We start from the raw sequence: 22772 nt of genomic DNA, 5'->3' as shown, positions 1-22772 counted from the left end.
GAGTCGAACATCGCCGAGATGCTTCTTAATTTGCATCCAAGTGGTCTTATTTCAGTTATCTATGACAAGCTGACAGTTATAAGAATGCTCCCCTCAACAAAATTAAAACTGCCTGGGAGCTTGATTTAAATGTTTCAATACCTGAGGACGTATGGGTTTCAATCTTCAAACTGGTTGATTCCACATCCATCTGTGCCCATCACTGTTTGCTACAGTTTAAAGTTTTGCACAGGGCTCATATGTCTAAAGCTAAATTGTCCCGGATCTACCCAGATGTAAGCACATACTGTGAAAGGTGTAAAATAAATGAGGCCACCCTGGCACACATGTTTTGGACATGTTCTAGCCTAGAGAAATATTGGAAGGACATTTTCAATACTTTATCTGTTATCCTTGATCAAAAGCTGGACACTCACCCTCTAGGATTCTTTGGCACCACTGGAGAGGATGATACACTCAGTACTCTGATATATACTGCAGTACTTGTGATATACACAGAACAAAAATATAAACACAACTCTTTTGTTTTTGCTCCCATTTTTCTAGAGCTGAAATCAAAGACCTAAGACTTTTTCTATGTACACAAAAGGCCTATTTCTCTCAATTACTATTCACAAATGTATTGTCTGTATTAGTGAGTAATTCTCCTTTGCCGAGATAATCCATCCACCTCACAGGTGTGGCATATCAAGATGCTGATCAGACAGCATGATTATTACACAGCTGTGCCTTAGGCTGCTCACAGTAAAAGGCCACTCTAAAATTTTACTTTTATCACACAGCACAACACCACAGATGCTGCAAGTTTTGAGTGAGCGAGCAATTTGCTGACGACAGGAATATCCACCTGAGCTGTTGCCAGTGAATTTAATGTTAATTTCTCTACCATCAGCCATCTCCAAAGGCGTTTCAGAGAATTTGGCAGTACATCCAACCAGCCTCACAACCGCAGACCACATGTAACCACATCAGGGGAGCCCATCTGCATGCTATCGTCATCTCCGGGGTCTTGACCTGACTGCAGTTCGTTGTGGTAACTGACTTGAGTGGGCAAATGCTTACCTTCGTTGGCGTCTGGAACTTTGGAGAGGTGTTCTCTTCTCTGTGAATCCCGGTATTCACTGTACAGGCAAGATGGCAGACATGTGGGTGAGCGGTTTGCTGATGTCAACATTGTGAATCGAGTGGCCCATGGTGGGTGTGGGGTTATGGTATGTTACGGACAACGAAAACAGGTGCATTTTATTGATGGCATTTTGAATGCACAGAGTTACCGTGATGAGATCCTGAGGCCCGTTGTTGTGCCATACATCATCCACCATCACCTCATATTGCAGCATGATAATGAACGACCCCATGTTGCAAGGATCTGTACACAATTCAAGCTGAAAACATCCCAGTTCTTGCATGGCCTGCTTCCTCCCCGGACATGTCACCCATTGAGCATGTTAGGGATGCTCTTGATCAGTGTATACGACAGCGTGTTCCAGTTCCTGCCAACATCCAACAACTTCGCACAGCCATTGAAGAGGAGTGTAAAACCCATTAGGCCTGACATGGTCATATGGAGGAAGATCATCATTATTGAGCTGACAGCCCCTTGGAAATACAGGTGCGAAGAGGCCTCGGAAAGGAGGGTTAAGCCATTAAGTACCAGGACCTGGTCCATCAATGCAGGGACAAAGGGTAGCAGACCTGGCTATATCCAGTTGAAGTTGGCTGCAGGGGCTTCCCGGTGCAATCTGTGTGAAAGATGCTCACAGCTTTGGGACTAGCAGGAAGGGAGCTAAATACAGTTGCTCGTAGGTTCGGGGAGGCAGCACAAAGAGCCTCTTGTTAGCTCTGGAACAGACGGGAGGAGTTGTGCTGGAAGCCAGGGGAGGATGGGCAGTGGGACGTGGTGATTCAGGGTGGAAACGCCACCTGACAACATCCTCTCTTTGTCGAAAGCCATAGTTATAAGTATATGACTGAAGGTATTAGCAGTAGATGTATCTAACAGTGATATATACTGCGGTACTCAGCAGTATTAGTGTAGTAATCAGTAGTATTACTGTAGTTCTCCCTAGTATATATTAGTAGTATTACTGTAGTACTCAGGTGTATAGCAGTACCTCCGTAGAACAGGCCGCTCCAGTGAGGAACTCTGGAAACCTTCAGTCTGTGGAAACTCTTCTGAACACACACAGGAGTCACGTTCCTGAAACACACACACACACACACACACACACACACACACACACACACACACACACACACACACACACACACACACACACACACACACCACACACACACACACACACACACACACACACACACACACACACACACACACACACACACACACACACACACACACACACACACACACACCACACACACACACACACACACACACACACACACACACACACACACACACACACACACACACACACACACACACACACACACACACACACACAGTAAGGAGATACCTTGTTACCATGGTTACCACCTGGTCACCTTGGTTACCAGCTCTGTATGAGTGGGTGACAGTTTGAAATTATGACCTCACCCGACAGTATGAGCGACCTCGTCCCAGTCGACATCGCACACGTCCTCCACACACATGTTGTACAGCCTGAGACACACAACATATTATAATTAAAATAATGATTTTTTTTTGTATTATTATTACAATTATTTATCTTTTAAATTAAAAATATCAATATTATTAAAAATGATCATTAGTGCTGATCAAACCCAGAATCTGTTTGAAAATAATAGATAAATAATAAATAATAATTACAGGTCGACAGTGATTAGGTGTTTTATTTTGAAAGGGACTCACGTGTTAATGAGGACGATTTTAGCCCCCAGTCCTTCAGGTCCTCTGTTGAATGTGCTCACACCGGAGGCCAGCTTACACTTCAGCAGAGAGAACCTGCAACACAGCAGCACTGTTATTGATGTTATTATTAGGGTCTGAGACCAGAGGTCGGCGAAGACCCTATTGTAATCGCTCGCGCAGCTAGTCCGTGCGAGCCCAGTCACGTGACTGCAACTCGCATGCTTGATATCCGTAGGATCAATTTAATCGCTTATTGATATTGGTCCGATTATTAGGGTCTGAGACCAGTGGTCAGCGAAGACCCTATTGTAGAGGTCACCAACCTTTTTTAGGATGAGAACTACTTTCAAAAAATTAAACAAGTCAGGGGCTACTTTTACTCCTCTTTTGTTTTGTTTTTTGGAGGGTATATATTTAGCACATTTTAACATTATTATATTTCAACCTTTAACCTTTGTGTGCGGTTTGCGTCTGTGGGACTTACTAAAATAAAATGTGTGCAATTTAATTATTTTAACCTGCTTTATTTGGGGGTGGACCTCACATCCTCTAGGGGGGTCCGGGGGCTAACAACCCCGGGAAGATTTTTTTCTTATGTTACCTAGTTAGCATTCTTATTTCTATTTATGCATATTTTACTAATCACTCCCCTTTTAAACTGTTTTTACTGTCCTATAGTACACATTGGAATTATTTTTTACTTTACCTATATTAAATAGATAAAGGTGTGCTCTCCCTAGCTCTCTCGCTCTCTCTCTGTCTCGCTCGCTCACAGAGGCTGTGTGCTCCTCCGTGGCGATGACGGCTTGCGGTAAAAAATAATAATAAACATATTTGTAAAGTGGGGGGACACAAACGGGATTTGTCCCCCCTGTCCCCAGTGGAAATTACACCATTGGAAATTACACCATGCGTGTGTGTGCGTCAAGTGAAATAAATATAAATGCAAGTTGCAACACACACAGAGTAAAACTCTGCCCCTCATGTGTTGTATAGGCACGACTAGGTTGTTCAATGGGGCTGATGTGTTGTGTAGAATCTGCCAGAAGGAAAATCATGGTCACACTCCTTATGAAGCGGTGAGCGCAGCCAGCTTTTCTTCCCGACTGCAACGCTGGTCCCGCAAATCAAGCAGGAATGTGACTGGTCGATATGCATTGTGGGGGTGGGGGGAGGAGGGGTGTTAGATAGATATAGAGTTGTAGTACCCAGACCCACTGGCACCCACCTTTGAATTCCATGCCGTCACAGTAACCCATCCTATACAATGAACCCTTGTTGTTCTCTACCGTCCACCAGGCGCCTTGGGGGACTTCTTGGAGGAATTAGATAATCTCCTCTCACACATCCCTGAAACTGGCCCTCCCGCTGTACTTCTCGGAGACTTCAACCTCCAGACAGGGAAGATAGCTGAACTAACATATCTTTTAACCGCCTTTGCTTTCTCACTGTCTCCGTCCCCACCAACTCATAAAGCTGGCAATGTCCTTGATCTCATATTCTCAAGGAACTGCTCTGCTTCTAACCTCTCTGTAAACCCGCTTCACACATCCGATCACTTCTTCATTTCATTCTCTCTACCCCTTTCCAAACATAACAAACTAATCTCTTCTCATCTGCACCTGTGCGCCGTAACCTTCGTTCCCTCTCCCCCCTCTACCCTTGCCTCATCGGTTCTCTCAGCCCTCCCTTCCTCTGACTCGTTCCAACTCCTGCCTCCAAACTCTGCTGCAGAAACTCTACTCTCTACTCTCTACTCTCTCATCCTCTCTGGACTCTCTCTGTCCTCTCACATCTCGGCAGGCTCGTCAGTCCCCTCCTGCTCCCTGGCTAAATGACGCACTGCGTGCTAATAGAACCATCCTTCGGGCAGCAGAGCGGAAACGGTGGAAATCCAAACACCATGACGACCTCCTAACCTATCAGGCTCTCCTCTCCTCTTTCTCATCTTCAATCTCTCAGGGAAAAAGCACTTTCTTTCAAGATAAGATCCAATCTTCCTATTCCAATCCCCAAAAAACTATTTTCCATCTCTTCTCCACCCTCTTGGACCCCCCCAAAGCCCCTTCCCCCCCTCCTCCTTCTGTCAAGCGACTTTGTTAACCACTTTGAAAAAAAGGTTGATGACATTCGTTCTTCTTTTTCTGACTCACCTTTACTCACCGCTGGGTCATCAGACCCTCCTTCCTCCCACACACTAACCTCCTTTTCCCCTCTCTCTCCAAGTGAGGTTCTACCCTCATTACCTCTGCCCGTCCTACCACCTGTCCTCTGGACCCTATCCCCTCAAACCCTCCTTCAGACTATCGCTCCTGATATTCTATCTACCGTTCTCACCCATTTCATCAACACTTCTCTAACTTCTGGTCACTTTCCAAACAGTCACAAGGAGGCAAGAGTAAACCCTCTCCTAAAGAAACCCACTCTCAACCCGTCTGATGTTATAAACTACAGGCCTGTCTCTCTCCTCCCGTTCCTGTCTAAATCACTTGAACGTGCTGTCTTTAAACAACTCTCCTGTTATCTCCATCAGAACAACCTTCTGGATCCGCACCAGTCTGGTTTCAAGGCAGGTCACTCAACAGAAACTGCTCTCCTTGCTGTCTCTGAGGAACTGCACACTGCTAAAGCAGCCTCCCTCTCCTCTGTCATCATCATTTTGGACCTGTCTGCTGCATTCGACATAGTGAACCACCAGATCCTCCTTCGCACTCTCCAAGAATTTGGAGTTTCAGGCTCTGCACTTTCCCTCCTCACCTCATACCTCAAAAGGCGCTTTCACACCGCAGTACTTTTCCCACAAAGGTTCATCAGAACTTAGTTAGTTCTCATGAACTAAGTACAGATCGCGTTCACACCGGAATAAGTCCCTGGGCCGCAAACAACTTCACGGCGCATACTGCCACCCGAAGTCCCCGGCCGGAAGTCCCCGGAGTTGAGTAAATCTCCAGAACGTCGACACCTCCTCATCTCCCATGTTTTCTTTTGTGTTGCCATAAGTTAGTCTCTCTGCGTTTGTCCGTTGGGCTAAAGGTAATGCTAATAATGCTAATGCGAGGATAATAAAATGACGGCTTCACAAAACTTTTTGGGAGTTTTATGGGGCGTGGTTTGCAATCCGCCCAGCCAATCAGACATAGGAACCTTTTTCTCCCACGAAAGTACCTGCTCTGTAGCAGGGACGGAAAAGGGGGTAAAAAGGTTCTCATGAACTAATTTTAGTTCCGGCACTTTTTGGTGTGAACGCGACATTTCAGAACTATATCGGAACTAAAGTGGGAAAAGTACTGCGGTGTGAACGCGCCTAAAGACCGCACCTACAGGGTAACTTCGAGAGGGTCAGAGTCCGACCCTTGTCAATTAACTACAGGGGTCCCTCAGGGCTCTGTTCTTGGTTCCCTCCTCTTCTCTCTGTACTAGGGGTGTAACGGTTCACAGAAGTCACGGTTCGGTTCATACCTCGGTTTGGGGGTCACGGTTCGGTACGGTTTCGGTACAACAAGGAAAAGCAAAGAAAAGTCCCAAATACATAATTTTTTTTGCTGTTATTTATTTTTAACAGTCGTGCAAGTTTTGGTATGAAAATAAGGAACTCTAACATTTGGAATCATTAACTGTATCACACAAAAAAACAAACCACAAACAGTAACACGCACACTCAGATGGCCATATTATTTATATTGGCTGATGTCAAACAAAAAAGTTAAATAAGCTGTACAACTAAAAAGAATGTCTTGAAAATGTTAAAAGAAATAATAAGAAAGTATTTCAATCACAATCAATAAAAGGCAATACAGAACTGTATAACATCTGATGTCAAAATATAAAATAAATACAATGATAAATATAAAACTAAATAAAATCTGTACCTTTAGGAGCAATGTCTAACATGTGTAATTAACTTGTGAGTGTGTGAGGTCATTATGCCTAAATAAAGGTACTCAAGCTTTACTCTATTTTCAAGTTGTTCTTCAAAAAGATGAGTTTTGTCTACGTTGTCAGTAGTGAGGGCAGATCTGTTGGCGGTAACTATGTCACCTGCCGTCGAGAAAACCCTCTCGCTGGGGACTGAGACTGACTCGGATGTGATTGAGCATGTTTGACGTGTTACCAATAGCATACCGCACTGCTGTCGAACAACGCCGACACCACCGTCCTAGTCCGATCCACAACTCGCACCCGTCAATTGTTGTAGTCCACAGGGAACCCGAAATGTTCCCACACACCTGATTTAAAGAAGCAGGTGGGTCTTCTAGCTCCTGTGTGTTGTGTGAACTCGCCATAGATACTAACTTTTCTTCTTCATATATTGTGTTCGTTTTGTTGTGTTCTTGTTCTTCATTTGTTATTTCCGGGCGGCTGGCTTTTAGGCGCAATACCGCCCCCTGGATTATATATAGTGTAATACTGCCCTGAGTGACAGACTTTTTTCCCACTCGTTAAAAAAGGCGAATTCGCCGTGTGACTGCATGTGCCGAACCGTGACGGTACGGGACGAATACGGATACCGTTACACCCCTACTCTGTACACAAACTCGCTCGGATCGGTCATTAGCCCGCATGGTTTTTCATACCACTGCTACGCTGACGACACCCAATTCATTCTGTCCTTTTCCCCGCTCAGAGACCCAGGTCGTCGCACGCATCTCTGCTTGTCTAGCAGACATCTCTCAGTGGATGTCTGCTCACCACCTCAAGCTCAACCTTGACAAGACTGAACTGCTTTTCTTCCGGGAAAAGAGTGTCCCACTCTTGACCTAACAATCAACATCGGCACCTCTGTTGTTTCCCCGACTCAGACTGCAAGGAATCTGGGTGTGATCCTAGATAACAACCTGTCCTTCACTGCAAACATCGCTGCTACAACCCGTTGCTGCAGATACACGCTTTACAACATCAGGAGGATACGTCCCCAGCTGACCCAGAAAGCAACGCAGGTTCTGGTCCAGGCTCTCGTCATCTCACGCCTAGACTACTGCAACTCCCTCCTGGCTGGTCTACCTGCATGTGCCATCCGACATCTGCAGCTCATCCAGAATGCAGCTGCTCGTCTGGTCTTCAACCTTCCAAAATGTTCCCACACCACGCTGCTCCTCCGCTCCCTTCACTGGCTTCCGGTAACTGCTAGAGTCCACTTCAAGACAATGGTACTTGCGTACCATGCTGCGAATGGATCTGGCCCTTCCTACATCCAGGACATGGTTAAACCATACACCCCAACAAGTGCACTCCGCTCTGCATCGGCCAAACGGCTCGCCGCACCAGCACTGCGAGGGGGACCCAAGTTCCCATCAGCAAAAACACGTGGGTTTGCTGTCCTGGCTCCAAAATGGTGGAATGAGCTCCCCATTGACATCAGGACAGCAGATAGCTTACACATCTTCCGGCACAGACTGAAAACTCATCTCTTTCGACTCCACTTTGAGCAATAGAATTACTAACAAAGAATTACTAACAAAGCACTTATATACCAATAAACGACTGGCTTATCTAAAGCCAGTTGAGTAGCACTTGAAATGTTTTGGCTCTATGAAACCTGATGTGAGGGTCTAAGGATAGAGGATGTCGTTTTTCTCATACTGATATTCTGAACAATCTGTGCTGTTGTATTTGCTGTAAAGTCTCTCTACTGTAGGCTATTTTTATTTTATGTACAGCACTTTGGCTCGATCACAAATCGTTTATAAATGTGCTATATAAATAAAACTTGATTTGATTTGATGTACTTATATGATTCTGTTTTCTTCAAGTTTTTATCTTCCTGGTCGAATGCACTTATTGTAAGTCGCTTTGGATAAAAGCGTCAGCTAAATGCAATGTAATGTAATTAGGGCTGTCAGTCGATTAAAAATATTTAATCGCGATTAATCGCATGATTGTCCATAGTTAATCGCGATTAATCGCACATTTTTTATCTGTTCTGAATGTACCTTAGAGGGATATTTTTCAAGTTTTGAATACTCTTATCAACATATGAGCGGACAAATATGCTTTATGCAAATGTTTGTTTATTATCATTTGAACAATGACAAATATTCTCATGAATATTAAATACAACAACCTCTGAACATTACAAATATTTGCCTTAATTCAACCTGGAACCTCTCATACAATACAGAAAGTGTGTTTGTGTGTGTGTGTGTCGGCACAGTTGTCGGCGAAATGCCGCTCCTCTGTTTTCATAACTGTCAAAGCATGAGACTGAATTTCCCACTGTGGGTCAAAATAATGCGCTGTGACCCGAGGTAACTGTCATTACTGAGTAGGGGTGTGCAACAACTAATCGACTTAATCGATTAAAATCGATGACCAAATTAGTTGCCAACTAATTCAGTTGTGGAATTGTTGGTGACGTCATCACGTGTGTTTTACGCGCCGTTAAGCTCCAACGTTATCGGTCTTTTTATCGGTACTGGAGACATTTAAAAAAATATATGTCATATGTATTATTGCTACATAAACATTATATCCAGGGCTGCACATAACTGGTGCGCAGGTGCGCATGCGCACCTCCGCCAAATAAAGAGCACCGGGTCATTTGAAAAAAGGCGCATTTGCGTACCAACATTGAGAGAGAGAGAGAGAGAGGGAGAGAGAGATAAGAGAGAGAAGGGAGAAGAGAAAAGAGAGAAGAGAGGAGAGAGAGAAAGATATTTGCGAGTTGCATATGAACTCATGGCCGGCCCGTAGCACTGGCGTTATAGATGTTCGCCTAGGGCGCCAGATCTGTGGAGGCGCTGCGCTGACAGCTCTGGGAGGGAAAAAAACATTTTGACCGTTGGGGCTCATCCTAATTTTCGGCCTTGATGTAACAACATTCATAATTAAGTAAATGTAACACCCTTTTCACCCCGGTTACACGTTTCATTTGCCCTGTACGATGGGCGCTGTAAGTGATGAAAATGGGGGATGTTGGCTTATCTGGCGCCCGCAGCTCACAGCCAAAATGCGAGTGAGCGTGGGAGCGAGGGAGGGTGCACCGGTTCCAGCGCTGTTGTTATTACAATCTGGTGCTAGCTGCTCTAACGGATATAAGAAGAAGATGTTTCTACAATAATGTGGAGGGAGAGTCCTCTCCAGTCAGACTGAGAGGCTGATACTACAGTTCAGTGAGGTAAAGGACTGAGTGTTTAGATAGTTCACTTTAGTCTAAGTTATCTCAGTGGGTCTCAAACGTTTTGATTACAATTTATGTAAACACATATTTTCAAGGCACTCCTTTATAATTATTGGGATAAACAGGTTTGAAATCATTCCAATGTATACTATAGGACAGTAACCAAAAATATCCTTTAAAACTGGAAAGATAAAAAAGATGCATAAATAAATGTTAAGGTAAAATAAGATATGAATGAACAACAAAAATAAAATAAGTTACATTCATTTGTTATTGGCTATGGTAGGTTATTGGTTATGTTCACATACTTATTTGATTACATCCACTTGTCTAAGATGACAACAGAGACTTTCGACCCAAAACCAGCTGTTGACTTGTGGATGCAAGCATCTAATCGCAGACTCAACCAGAGAGGAAGAAGTAGGCCTACATCATCAGCTACCATGTCTGACAGAGAGGAAGACAGTGAGGAGAACAGTCAGGAGAACAGTCAGGAGAACAGTGAGGAAGACAGAGAGGAGACAGAGAGGAAGACAGTGAGGAGAACAGAGAGGAAGACAGAGAGGAAGACAGAGAGGAAGACAGTGAGGAGAACAGTCAGGAGGGTAGTGATGACAGCTTGTAGGATTACTGGTCGTGCTAATGTTGTCTTGTGTTCACCTCTGCATGTGTGTTCTATGTTCACCTCTGCATGTGTGTTCTGTGTTCACCTCTGCATGTGGTTCTGTGTTCACCTCTGCATGTGTGTTTCTGTGTTCACCTGCTGCATGTGTGTTCTGTGTTCACCTCTGCATGTGTGTTCTGTGTTCACCACCTCTGCATGTGTGTTCCTGTGTTCACCTCTGTGTGTTCAGTGCCGTGTGTCTGGCAAAATAAAGTCAAGACCCCTCAAAGGTTACGTTTTATTTCAATTTTAAGGATGAGCACCAGCAACATCTCCAGGTGCTCCTTTGAGAACCAGGGCAAAAAAAGTTATGTGCAACGGCCCTGATTGATATCGCAGTCTTAGTGGTCGCCAACGGGTATCGTTTCCAAAAATGCAAAAAGACAAAAAAATGCGTCTATGGTGTAATTTTCGACCTTTCCAATCGAGACGAGATCTCTCTCCCCCGTCTGTGTGCGAGGGGGCGGGGGACAGTTTACACACACGCGGCTGCAACATGCAGGCAACACACGGCGGGGATGGCGGAGAGAAGCACTCCAAGGTGTGGTTAAATGTTACCCCGTCTCCAATGAGACAATGCTCGTTGCCAAGAGTGCAATAAGAGTTTAAGATGTAAGGGCGGTAACACGAGCAATTTGTCTAAACATTTAGCAACACATTCAGACGGAGAAATGCACCGGGTTCGACTGTCTTTCTAGCAGCTCTGTAGCCCCATCCACAAATAACTTTTCCACGTCAGGTGTTATGTATGCTAGCAGCAACACACAGAGTTAACTCAATTATACAAACATGGGTTAATGATTAGAGGAAACTGAGTTATTTATTTTCTTAAAGTTTCAGCTATTCTGTTTACAATTATGTAGTCACATTATACGATTTGTTAAAACATTGTTGTTTCATTTGTTTTCTTTTGAAATATTATTTATTTTATTTAAATATTATTTATTTTATTTAAATAAAAAGCTATGTTAATTTTGTTCACAATGTGTTTAGTTAATTTAATAATATATGTATTTTTGAATCAAGTATTCATCTTTATTGTCTTCATTGTTAGTTTCCACATGCCTAAAACAACCTCAAGCTAAATATAAAAGTTGACGGCTAAATAAGAGCGTTTGAGAAATTGTGCAAGGCATAATAGTCCGAATAGTCGATTAATCGTTTAATTAATCGATAGATTAATCGATTATCAAATTAGTCGTTTGTTGCAGCCCTATTACTGAGTGAAGTCCAATAGTCTCCGGTGAGCGCAACTGTGGAAGTCTTTCTTAAATCCTCCTCTACTTTCGCTTTTTGGACTTCATACAAGTTGTGTATTTTCGACACAGTGGTGGCTCTGGAAGGCAATTCATAAGTGCAGTCGTTGGATGCGACCTGAATTATATCACGCAGCCCCTCGTCATCCACAATGTTAATTGGCCTGCAAGCTGTCACCAACCATTTAGCGATCTTTGTTGAAAGTTTGCTGCTCGTAGACGTGTCCAGGCGTCTCCCCGCACACTTTCAAGTGTGGTCTGCCGCAAGCGGGCGGCAGGAGGCGGGGCTGTCGGCATCAGCAGTGTGCTTGGATTGTATAGATGGTATTTTAAACTCGATGCGCTCTGAAACTACGGGGCGGCCGAGGACAAAAAATGCACATGCGTTAATGGCGTTAAAATAATTAGTAGCGTTATTTTTTTTTTGTGTTAGCGCATTATTAACGTTATTAATGGGGTGTCATCATATGCCGTTTCCATGGAAACGTATCCCTCGCTAAAAAACACGATGTTGTCATAACTCAAAGGAAAATGGTCCAAACTGCACCAGACTTCAGATGCCAGTTGATGGTCCGGCCAACACCTCAATATGACAATAGTGAGTTTTCCTCAAAAGCTGTTTCCATGGGAACGCATCCCTCGCGTGAAACACAGTTTTCTCATAACTCCATTGAACATGCTCCAAACGGCCCAAAGCTTCACAGGTTTGATAACCATGCAGCCCTCAACACATCTAGGCGTATTATGGGGTGTCATAAAATGCTGTTGCCATGGCGACAGATCACTCGCCATCGAACACAATGTTTATTGGATGTGTGTGTACAAAACACAACAAACTCTTACTGATATGTGATGGGTCCAGGCTCAAGGGCGTATGGCACTCTCAACTCTTTCAGGGACATGTCGGGGCCCTGCCTGCCAGTAGCTTTGCCGATATCTGTGTTGATAGGTAATAGATTAAGAGCGGTGAATCATAGAAACAGGAAGCGCTCAAAACGTTTGTGTGAGTGTATCTAATTTAGCAGATGATTCCATGTCAGCCACAGCTTGTTACAAAAAACATTACTGATAGTGTGTTTAACAAACTTAAACTAGCTTATTAAATGTCCGGTCTTTGGCAGGAAAAACATTTTTAATCAATGATTTAATCACTGAGCACAATCTCGATTTTATGTTTTTATACAGAAACTTGGATTGAACAAAATAACAGGTGCAGGCTGTTCTTATCGAATCAACCCCTCCCAACTTTAGTTTTAATGAGTCAGGAAAGAATGCATAAGAAAGGGGGTGGAGTTGCTATTCTGTTCAATGATTCCCTTCAATGCAGGAAGACATCGTATGGAAACTTTGATTCTTTTGAATATGTGGCCCTTCGGCTGAAATGCTCCCTCTCGAGCTCTGTTCCTAAATATCTATAGAGCCACCCAAATACTGTGCAGCTTTTTTGATGACTTTAACTGAACTGCTGTCTATAGTGTGTATTGACTTTGACCGTCTAGTCATTGTTGGTGATTTTAACATCCATGTTGACAACCCCCAGGACAGAGGGGCTAAAGAACTGTTTTGTGTTCGTGATAGCTATGGACTGACTCAGCATGTGACGGAGCCCACAGCACAATAAGGTGCACACTCTGGACTTAATTATCTCAAAGGGTCTGAATATCTCTAAGGTTGTGGTGACTGATGTTGCACTCTCTGACCATTCCTGTGTTTTCTTTGAGAGCTCTATTTCTGTTCACAAAAATGTTCAAAAAGAGGTAACCACAAAGCGATATTTAACTGAAAATACTAGGGAAATGTTTACTACTCAGAATTTCTCTTCCACACTTGCCCCTGCCAACATCTCATAAATGAGCTAGTAGATCATTTTACTTCAAAATTAAAATGTTATAGATGCCATTGCTCCAACTAAGTAAGGAAGTGTCTGCAAGAAATATCTCCATGAAGAGAAACTCATGACCGTGAAAACAGAAAAAAGAGAATGTTCGAAAAATGACGCAGGTGGCGAAAACAATCTCCAGGTTCACTTTGAAATCTATAAAGAGAGACTTGGCCTTTATAATTTGGAATTGAAAACGCACGACAATCGTTCTTCTCTGACATCATTACCAAAAACAAAAACAACGCACGTGCCTTGTTTGCTACCACGTCGACAGACTAACTAACCCCCAGTGTCAGTAGCCTCTGAATTTCTATCCACCAGGGCGTGCAATGATTTTGCCTCCTTTTTCACTGACAAAATTCAGAAAATCAGACAAGCATCAGTGCCTCTGCATCAGGAACAGCAAATGTGTTGTCCCTATCTCCACTTAACATCAATTCAGACATCATGACACAATTCCATCAGATTAATGATAAAACCTAGAGGACATTATTCAACTTCTGAAATCCTCCTCTTGCTGCCTTGATATTATTCCAACAGGATTTTTCAAAGATGTTTTGCCTTGCATGGCCTCAGATCTACTTCATATAGTAAACAAATCTCTTCACTCAGGTATTTTTCCACAGGCCCTGAAAACTGCAGTCATTAAACCGCTCTTAAAAAATAATAATCTAGATGCTTCAGTAATGAACAATTACAAGGCCCATATCAAACCTCCCATTTCTAGGTAAAATCATTGAAAAAGTTGTTTTTCAACAGTTGAGTAATTCTTGCATTTAAATAACTGTTTTAATGTGTTCCAGTCGGCTTTCGTCCAAACCACAGCACTGAGACTGCTCTTGTAAAGGTCTTTAATGACATCCCACTTAAACACAGACAGTGGCAGAACTTCAGTGTTAGTATTATTAGATCTCAGTGCTGCGTTTGACACTGTTGACCACAGCATATTACTAGACCGACTGGAGAACTGGGTGGGACTTTCGGAAACAGTTCTGAATTGGTTTGAATCCTACTTAAAGGACAGAAACAACTTTGTTTCTATAGGTAAATACACATCTGAGTTGACAAATATGACATGTGGGGTTCCTCAAGGCTCCATCTTGGGGCCTCTTCTCTTTAACATCTACAATACCACTGGCTCAGATAATGAAGAAACAACAAAATAAGTTACCATAGCTATGCAGGATGACACACAAATTTACGTAACAATTTCACCAGGAGACTATGCTCCAATTCAAACACTGAGTAAGTGCATTGACACAAATCAATGACTGGATGTGTCAGAACTTTCTCCAATTAAACAAAGATAAAACTGAGGTATGGTTTTGGAGCCAAGGCAGAACGTATAAAAGTTAGCGCTGAAGCTTCAGTGTGCAATGTTCAAAACAACAGATAAAGCCAGAAATCTAGGTGTAGTCATGGACTCTGACCTGAGTTTCAACAGTCACATTAAAACAGTTACTAAATCAGCCTACTATCACCTAAAGAATATATCTAGGATTATAAAAGACTAATGTCACAGCAGGATTTGGAAAAACTTGTCCATGCTTTTATCTTCAGTAGACTCGACTACTGCAATGGTGACTTCACAGGTCTCCACTAAAAAATCTATTAGGAAGCTGCAGCTAATTCAGAACGCTGCTGCTCGAGTCCTCACTAACACTAAGAAAGTGGATCACATCACTCCAGTTCTGAAGTCTTACACTGGCTTCCTGTGTGGTCAAAGAATAGATTTCAAAATACTGCTGCTGGTTTATAAAGCACTGAATGGTTTAGGGCCCAAAATACATTTCTGACCTCCTGCTAAATTATGAACCATCCAGATCTCTCAGGTCTTCAGGGACTGGTCAGCTTTCTGTCCCCAGAGTCAGAACTAAACATGGTAAAGCAGCGTTCAGTTATTATGCTCCAATATCTGGAACAAACTCCCAGAAACCTGCAGGTCCGCTGCAACTCTGACTACTTTTAAATCCAGGCTGAAGACTTTTCTTTTTTGTCGCTGCTTTTAATTGAACTATTCATATCTTAGACTGCACTGTAACTTTTATCCATGTACTTTTTCTTTTAATGTTTAATTGCACTGTAACTTTTATCCATGTATTTTTTCTTTTAATGTTTATTTTATTAGCTTTTCTTTTTAATGACTGATTTTAAATGCCATTTTCTTAATCCTCTTTCATTTTTTGTAAAGCACTTGAATTGCCTTGTGTTGGAAAGTGCTATATAATAAACTTGCCTTGCCTTGCCTTGCCTTATGATACTGCTGTAACTCCTATGTACATTGTCCGATCGGCCTGAAACTTCACCACGTTTAGCAACGGGTCCGGTCCGTAAAACACCTGCGTGACACGTCAACGACAGCCTGCGGAGCGTCGAAGACCCGCTCAACGCTGCTTTAATTATTATTGGAATTCAATTATTAATCAGGGCTGATGGGACACTCACCACTTGATGCGGCACTGGGTCCAGGACCGGGTCTCCACCTGCTGGCTGGTCTCCTTCCAGGGCAGGTTCTTACACAGCTGGTCTCTGGTTAAACTAGGACCTTCAGAATCAGCAGGCCCCCCAGCCAGAGCCTCCAGGTGAGCCTTCAGTGCCCGCTTCAACCTGAACTCCTCCTCTACGCTCCACACACCCCGTCCTGCAGCTGGACACACCACCACACACACACAGACACACACAGTTAGTAAACAGTGTGCGTGTTCCAACAGAAACTCCATAACCGGGCCAGGACTGACCGATGTGAGCAAAGCGTTTCTGTAAGGAGTACGCGCTGCGGTCCATCTTCTCGGCGATCTTTGACCAGTCGTTCCCGTGCAGAGTCTGAAGCTTCATCAAAGAGTGCACCTCCTCCTTCGAGAACCTGAGGACACACACACACACACACACACCTCTTTTTAAAAATGTAACTCAATGGGAGGAACCTTCAAATCCTCTTTTAACTAGAGATGCTCCGATCGCAGATTTTGGGGCTGATCGCCGGAATCAGTATCGGCCGATACCGATCGCCGATCCGATCGAGTGAGCAGGCGGGATCTTCCATTTTAAAGTGATGTTTAAAACTCAGTTAATGGGGCTCATTCACTGGCGCTTCCACAAACAGCCAACATAATTATTACATTCAAATTAAGTACATTATTCAAGTTTACATTAACTAATAACTTTGGATAATATATCCATAGATTGCATATAAATATATAATAATAACACGGGAGAAATGAGCGGAATTGCGCTCTCGTTTCCTCTCTCCCCCTCTCTCTCTTCTGACAGCCCGTATCTCGTGCAGCTCACTGATCCAGTAGTGACTTGACAGTGAAGAATAAATATATTTATAATTAGTTTAGGTTGTTCCAAAGGTAGATAAAATAGCTAGACTACGTGTGTTAGGTCTAACTTGAAGTGTGTGTCACCAGTCAGTCACCGCGGGCAGAGATCCGGGAGAGCTTTCTGACGGAAACTCTGTAGCATACATTATATATTTACTATTTAGAGCAATAAAAGTAACTATTCTTAACACAGCATTGCAGAAATATAATTAAGACCTGAGAAAGCATGAATTGACAACTGTTTATTTATCGGAAGGCAACGAACATATCCAACATTCCATTCTCAGGGCATGTAGATTTTGAAGAAACTAATAATAATAGCCTATGCTCGGCTAAAGTGCAGTAAGCCTATAGCAAATATGTTAGCCTTCCTATGGAATAAAAGCTAAATGTGCACTGCTCAACACTTTTTTCAAATCAAAAGAAACCATTATAGCCTATATAAAGGCAATACAAATCAATGCCAATAGAAGGAACAAAAAATACTTTTCAATAGACGGAACAAAATACAGGGCCTTTCTAAAAATAAGCCTACTTCAAATGTAGACAATATTTAAATGCAGTGGCGGCCGGCCCATAGGGGTGCCGCCCCACCTCTTCCACATACAAAAAAAATATGAAAACTATTAAATTAAAAAAAATTATAAAAAAAAATATATTTTATATTTTTATTTTTAATGAACAAGGTAAATATCATACAATTGGTATCAGTAAAATGTATAATCTACATGTCTAAAGTTACTGATAAGTCACATGTTTCCTGCCTGGCCTTGCCCGTGGCATTAGTTTATCATTACCGGGCGCCGTGCAAGGAGCCCCCGAACCAAACAGCAGCAACCAGCACGTTGCAAAAGTCTCAATAGTAAACTGTGCCGCCGAAACATAATTTCAGCCAATCAGCGGCGTCAAATATTTTGGTCATGAGGGCGCTCACATTGGCGCCCAAGTTGCTTACGTGCGTGAGTTGTTTTTTAGACTTGTGAGTGACCAAGGTGACGCAGTAGTTGGATGAGAATGGCTTCGTGTGCAGGTGGAGTCGCCGGACCTCGGTCCCCGCCCAATTCCGTTCAAGAGTTAATCTCCAATCCTTTCGAAAGGAGAAGTTTGGGAGATAAACTGTTGCTTTAAAGACCTTGGACCGGACCAACCCGATTTGTATATATCGCAGCAAGCTCGTGAAAAAGACAAAACGTATCAACGAGGCTTCTCACGTAGCTGGTACACCAGAAAGGCATGGCTAGCTGGATGCAAACAGGTAAATGCTGTCTTTTGTTTCCCATGCTTGCTCTTCAAACAGCCGGGGACAGATACGATCTGTTCAGAAACTAGACAAAAGTTAAACAAGTACAAACCACAGACTGTCTGTGTCATGGAGAATACAGTCACTGGTTTATTTATGTCTGTATAGGCCGTTGTTGTGAGTGTGGACGGTCGGAACATATATAACGTTAGCTTAGCCAAGCTCCATTCAGAAAACAAGCATTCTAAAAGGGTTTTTCGCCTGCCGTCTGTCTGCAGACTTGTCAAAGCATTAATTCATGGTTTTTACTAACCGGTATCAGTATGTTGTTACGTCAGCATCATTTAGAAACGTGTATTACAATTTAATCACGGTAAAATATGTTCATTTTGTTGTAGTTGTAGCTCCCGAGCGCGTCTTGTTTGAATGATGCGAGTAAACACAGCTGGCAGCCGCGGTGAAACTCGAGCGACTACTAGAGCGATGTGATGGGAGCGTTTAGAGCGAAGCGAATATTCGCATCGCGTCCGGTCTGAACGCAGCATTAAAGCGAGCTCCGCGCTGCACTGGAAACGTGCCATTCCATCATCAGAAGTCCTAATTGAAGCGGTCATTTCTTCCAAAAAAATTGTTTTACTCACTATATCAACAGCCCCACCAAAAATATTTTCCACCAGCCGCCACTGTTTAAATGGAAACAACGAAAGACTATAGCCAAATAATATAAAACATTCCTCCTCAACATGTAGGCCTACATGTTTTTACAACCTGCCGTGGCTATTCTTTAGGCCTACTTCATGCGCATCAACGGCAAGTTCTTGTTGATGAATATAAGCATCTCCGCATTTTTGGAAGTCAGCCTGTTCCTCTTTTCATCTACAACATTCGCTGCTGTGCTGAAAAGTCGCTCGCTATCTACACTTGTGCACGGCGCGCTGAGGTAGGCTCGTGCAGCTTCTGCGAGTGCAGGGAAGCGGCTTTTATTGTCTTGCCAAAAAGCAAGCGGCTGTCCGCTTCGTGGGAGAAGTGGCTCTGACAAGTAGAGATTCATCTGCGATGCGTATTGACTGCTGTCGTTGCTGCCAGAACCATGTTCCACATCTCCATCCAGTAATTCCTCATACATAGCCTGCAAAGTGCCAGCTCGGGGTAATTTCTCCGGGGGCTCGGAGCCGCTCGCCTCCGAACGTTTCTCATGCTGTTCTGGGCTGGAGTCTGAACGGGTGGCCAGGATACCAAAAGCAGAACACGTAGCTGTGGCTTGAGTGCGTCTGGGAAATATCGGTCCCTTTTTAACCAAAAAACGAAACAGAAAACAACATTATTATTTATTTTATATATTTCTGCAGGTTAGGTTATTTGCAGGTTTATAGCCATATATAGCCTACATTGCACAACTCTTAAGTGTTTTTTATTAATTCTAAGAAAATTGAACTTATAGCATTCCTTTTACCAATAGCATACTTATTTTTTGTAATTTGGCCTGCATAACATACATATTTACGAAGTAGGCCTAGGTCTATTTGTTTTCTCACCTCGGATCCAGAAGTGTGGCAATTGCATACAGGCGCTGAGACCAAATGTCACCGAATCGCCTCTGGATCGCTTCCAACAAGGTGGCTTTTGACGTTTTCACGCCATGGTCCGTCTCAGCTGTTGTTGTCTCAAGGAGACGCGTAAGAGCTCTAATGGATGGTATAACATCTGCAGCAGATGCAGTTGATGAGCTGATCTGTTGCGTTAGCTCTTCGAATGGTGTGAGGAGGGAAGACATATTTTCAATCAATTTCCACTGATGGCTGGCGAGCGTTGAAGGCAGGTCATAGTCAGCTGCATAAGCAGATAGTGCCCGTTTCTGTTCAAGTAAACTCTGCAGCATATACAAAGTACTATTCCACCTTGTGGCTACATCTTGTTGTAGTCTTTTTGTAGGTTGGCCAAGTTGGTGCTGAATAGTTTGGAGTCGTGAGTATGCTAATGGTGAATGTTTAAAATGACCGACGATCCGTCTCCCTGCAGCTGTCATGTCAGAAATGCTTCGCTGTGACAATACTCCCCGTTCACAACGAGCTGGAGTGTGTGTGCCATACAGGGTAGGCTGGGTAAATCTGCATCCTTCATGGCCTTTACCATGTTTTTTGCGTTATCCCTTAGAATAACGTGGACCTTTTCTGTGGGAATTCCCCAGGATCGGAACATCTCACGGAATGCAGCAGCCAGAGCCTCCGCTGTGTGTGACCCTGGGAATTCTTGACACTGAAGAACAACGTTGTGTGGTTTGAAGTCCTGATCAATGAAGTGCGCAGTTAAACTTAACATGGACATGGGACATGCACTCGAGCTCCAGATGTCACTGGTAAAACTAACTGATGTGACATTGTCCTTTAAAATGCTGTCTATGTGTGTATACACTGTTTGGTATAATTGCGGCAGGCATACGTCTGTGAAATATTTACGCCCTGGAAGGATATAGCGTGGATCCAAGGTGGTAATAAGTTGTCGGAACCCGGCATCCTCCACTACAGAAAGAGGCTGCTGATCAAGTCCAATGAATTCCATTACCTTTGCTGTTATTTCTTTTGACTTCTTGCTGTCCCTGCTATAGGGTTCCTGCCGTTTAAATGTTTCACTCACTGTCAACTGAGTGGATGACGGAGGTTTTACTGACTTAGCGCTGGCTTGCCTTTCATACTCGCCGTATACTTTGATGTGATGAACTCTCAAATGTCGAATTAATTTGTGGTATTAAATTGTCGTTGTTTTGTTCCACCACGGGGGATTTCTGCTGCGCACCTCCTTGCATACCGCTATTTTAATGTCTGTTTCGGACACCTTGAAATATTGCCAGACTGGTGAAGCCATTTTGTCAGTTTATTTTGCCGCGTCCAGAGAAAAAAAGTGTTATGTATTTCACATCATCATTTTACGTCATGCGATCGGCTCTCGCGATCGGCATGTTTAGAGGGCACCGATCGATCGGTAGAGAGTGAATATCAGCCGATATCGATCGGTGACCGATCGATCGAAGCATCCCTACTTTTAACTACACTGTGCGCCAAATGCTACTCCTTCCACATACTTACAGCTAGAGACTTCATTCCAACTTTAAAATGATCACAAGACATTCAGCTATTAAAATCTTATTCAGATTTTTGATATCTTTTACACTTTTTGAGATATTTAACTTAGTTTGGAGCTTGGTAAAGAGGCCTTCTTCAGATGTTAACATTAGTGTGTATTGCGCAGCTTGTTAAGGCTAGAGTGGGCGATGTCACAGCTAGAATGCAGCAGAGCTTGAAATTCGCCTTAATTCCCAAACCCTAAACTCCTTGGACATCATTTTATGCTTGAATTGTAGGAAAACCTCTCTTACGTTGAAAAGAGGAAAAATGTAGAAAAAGCTGAATATTTAATTAGTTGAATGGTAGCTGCTTTTAGCTACAAAAAACAAGTAAGTGTGTTGCTGAACTTAGCGGAGAAATGCAGAAAAGTGAAATGATTTGAATCAAATTGTTACAGCTCAAATGCATTGCAATGACTTTGTTGAAAACTTGAAAGTGAAATGTTAAACTGGAAGAGAAGGAAAAATAGTGGAGAAGCTTAATATTTAAAAGAAAAGGTTTAAAAAAGGTATAAACAATAAAATGTATAGCCTCAATGTACTGAAATAGCTGAATCATTTAATAGTTGAATGGTTTCTGTAGCTGAAAGTAGGCTGAAGGAATTAGATATGAAATGTAAGTAGTAGTGAATGAATGTGTATTAAGAAGAGAAAAGAAAGTGAAAAGCAGCAGAATATTTTAACTGCATACATTTGAACTAAAACCATACGTCACCAATAATGTATAAAATATGTGGAACATGTTGAAGTCAGTATGAAGCATACTTGCCAACCCTCCCAATTTTCGCGGGAGACTCCCGATTTCATAGCCCTCTCCCGGTTTCCTCCCGGGGTCATATTCCTCCCGATTTCTGACAAAATCAGATTTACTCACGACTGTTTCCACTCGGACTTTAATACAGCTACACCATTGTTTGGTTTCCATGGTAGCGCGTCTCTTTTGTAGCACGCGCAACTGAAAGTCTGAGAGGGTGAGGAAGATAGTCACAGAACAAGAATTGACAACTCGACCCTCTGCTCACTCCTTTCCTGTAAAATACAGGTCCAGCCCACACGTATGCTCCATCAAGGATGGTGCTACAGGCCGCAAGGCATTGCACTTAGAACTACAATAACCATGTTAATGTTAATCTAACAGCTCCGGCGATCCACTAGCACCAAGGTTGGCAAGTATGGTATGAAGTCTCCATCAGACAGAAAAGATTAGGCTGAGACAGTCTGTGTGTTTGTGTTTGAGGTGACAACGTTATCAAACACCTGTGTGTGTAAATCCAGAGATCAAAGGTTTTACATTTCTAACTATAGTTTAAAAACGGTAGCTGCTTTCGGT

At 43.0% G+C, this 22772-nt stretch overlaps 1 protein-coding gene across 3 annotated transcripts in view; it reads right to left on the bottom strand.

Moving 5' to 3' along the window:
• The window catches only part of LOC117540003 (transcription termination factor 1-like), a 64424-nt gene that overhangs the window by 14216 nt on the left and 27436 nt on the right, over nucleotides 1-22772 (bottom strand). For all 3 annotated transcript variants that reach the window (XM_034206384.1, XM_034206386.1, XM_034206385.1), the window contains 5 exons: nucleotides 16494-16618; nucleotides 16201-16402; nucleotides 2837-2929; nucleotides 2561-2626; nucleotides 2115-2200 (listed from right to left, as the gene is read on the bottom strand). In XM_034206384.1, coding sequence (XP_034062275.1) covers nucleotides 2115-2200; nucleotides 2561-2626; nucleotides 2837-2929; nucleotides 16201-16402; nucleotides 16494-16618 — 572 coding nt within the window. The remainder of the gene's footprint in view (nucleotides 1-2114; nucleotides 2201-2560; nucleotides 2627-2836; nucleotides 2930-16200; nucleotides 16403-16493; nucleotides 16619-22772) is intronic.

This window comes from Gymnodraco acuticeps, unplaced genomic scaffold, assembly GCF_902827175.1.
Source record: "Gymnodraco acuticeps unplaced genomic scaffold, fGymAcu1.1, whole genome shotgun sequence".
Lineage (NCBI taxonomy): Eukaryota > Metazoa > Chordata > Actinopteri > Perciformes > Bathydraconidae > Gymnodraco > Gymnodraco acuticeps.
Note: the sequence above shows the minus strand (reverse complement) of the source record. Positions and strands in the feature narration are given on the sequence as shown.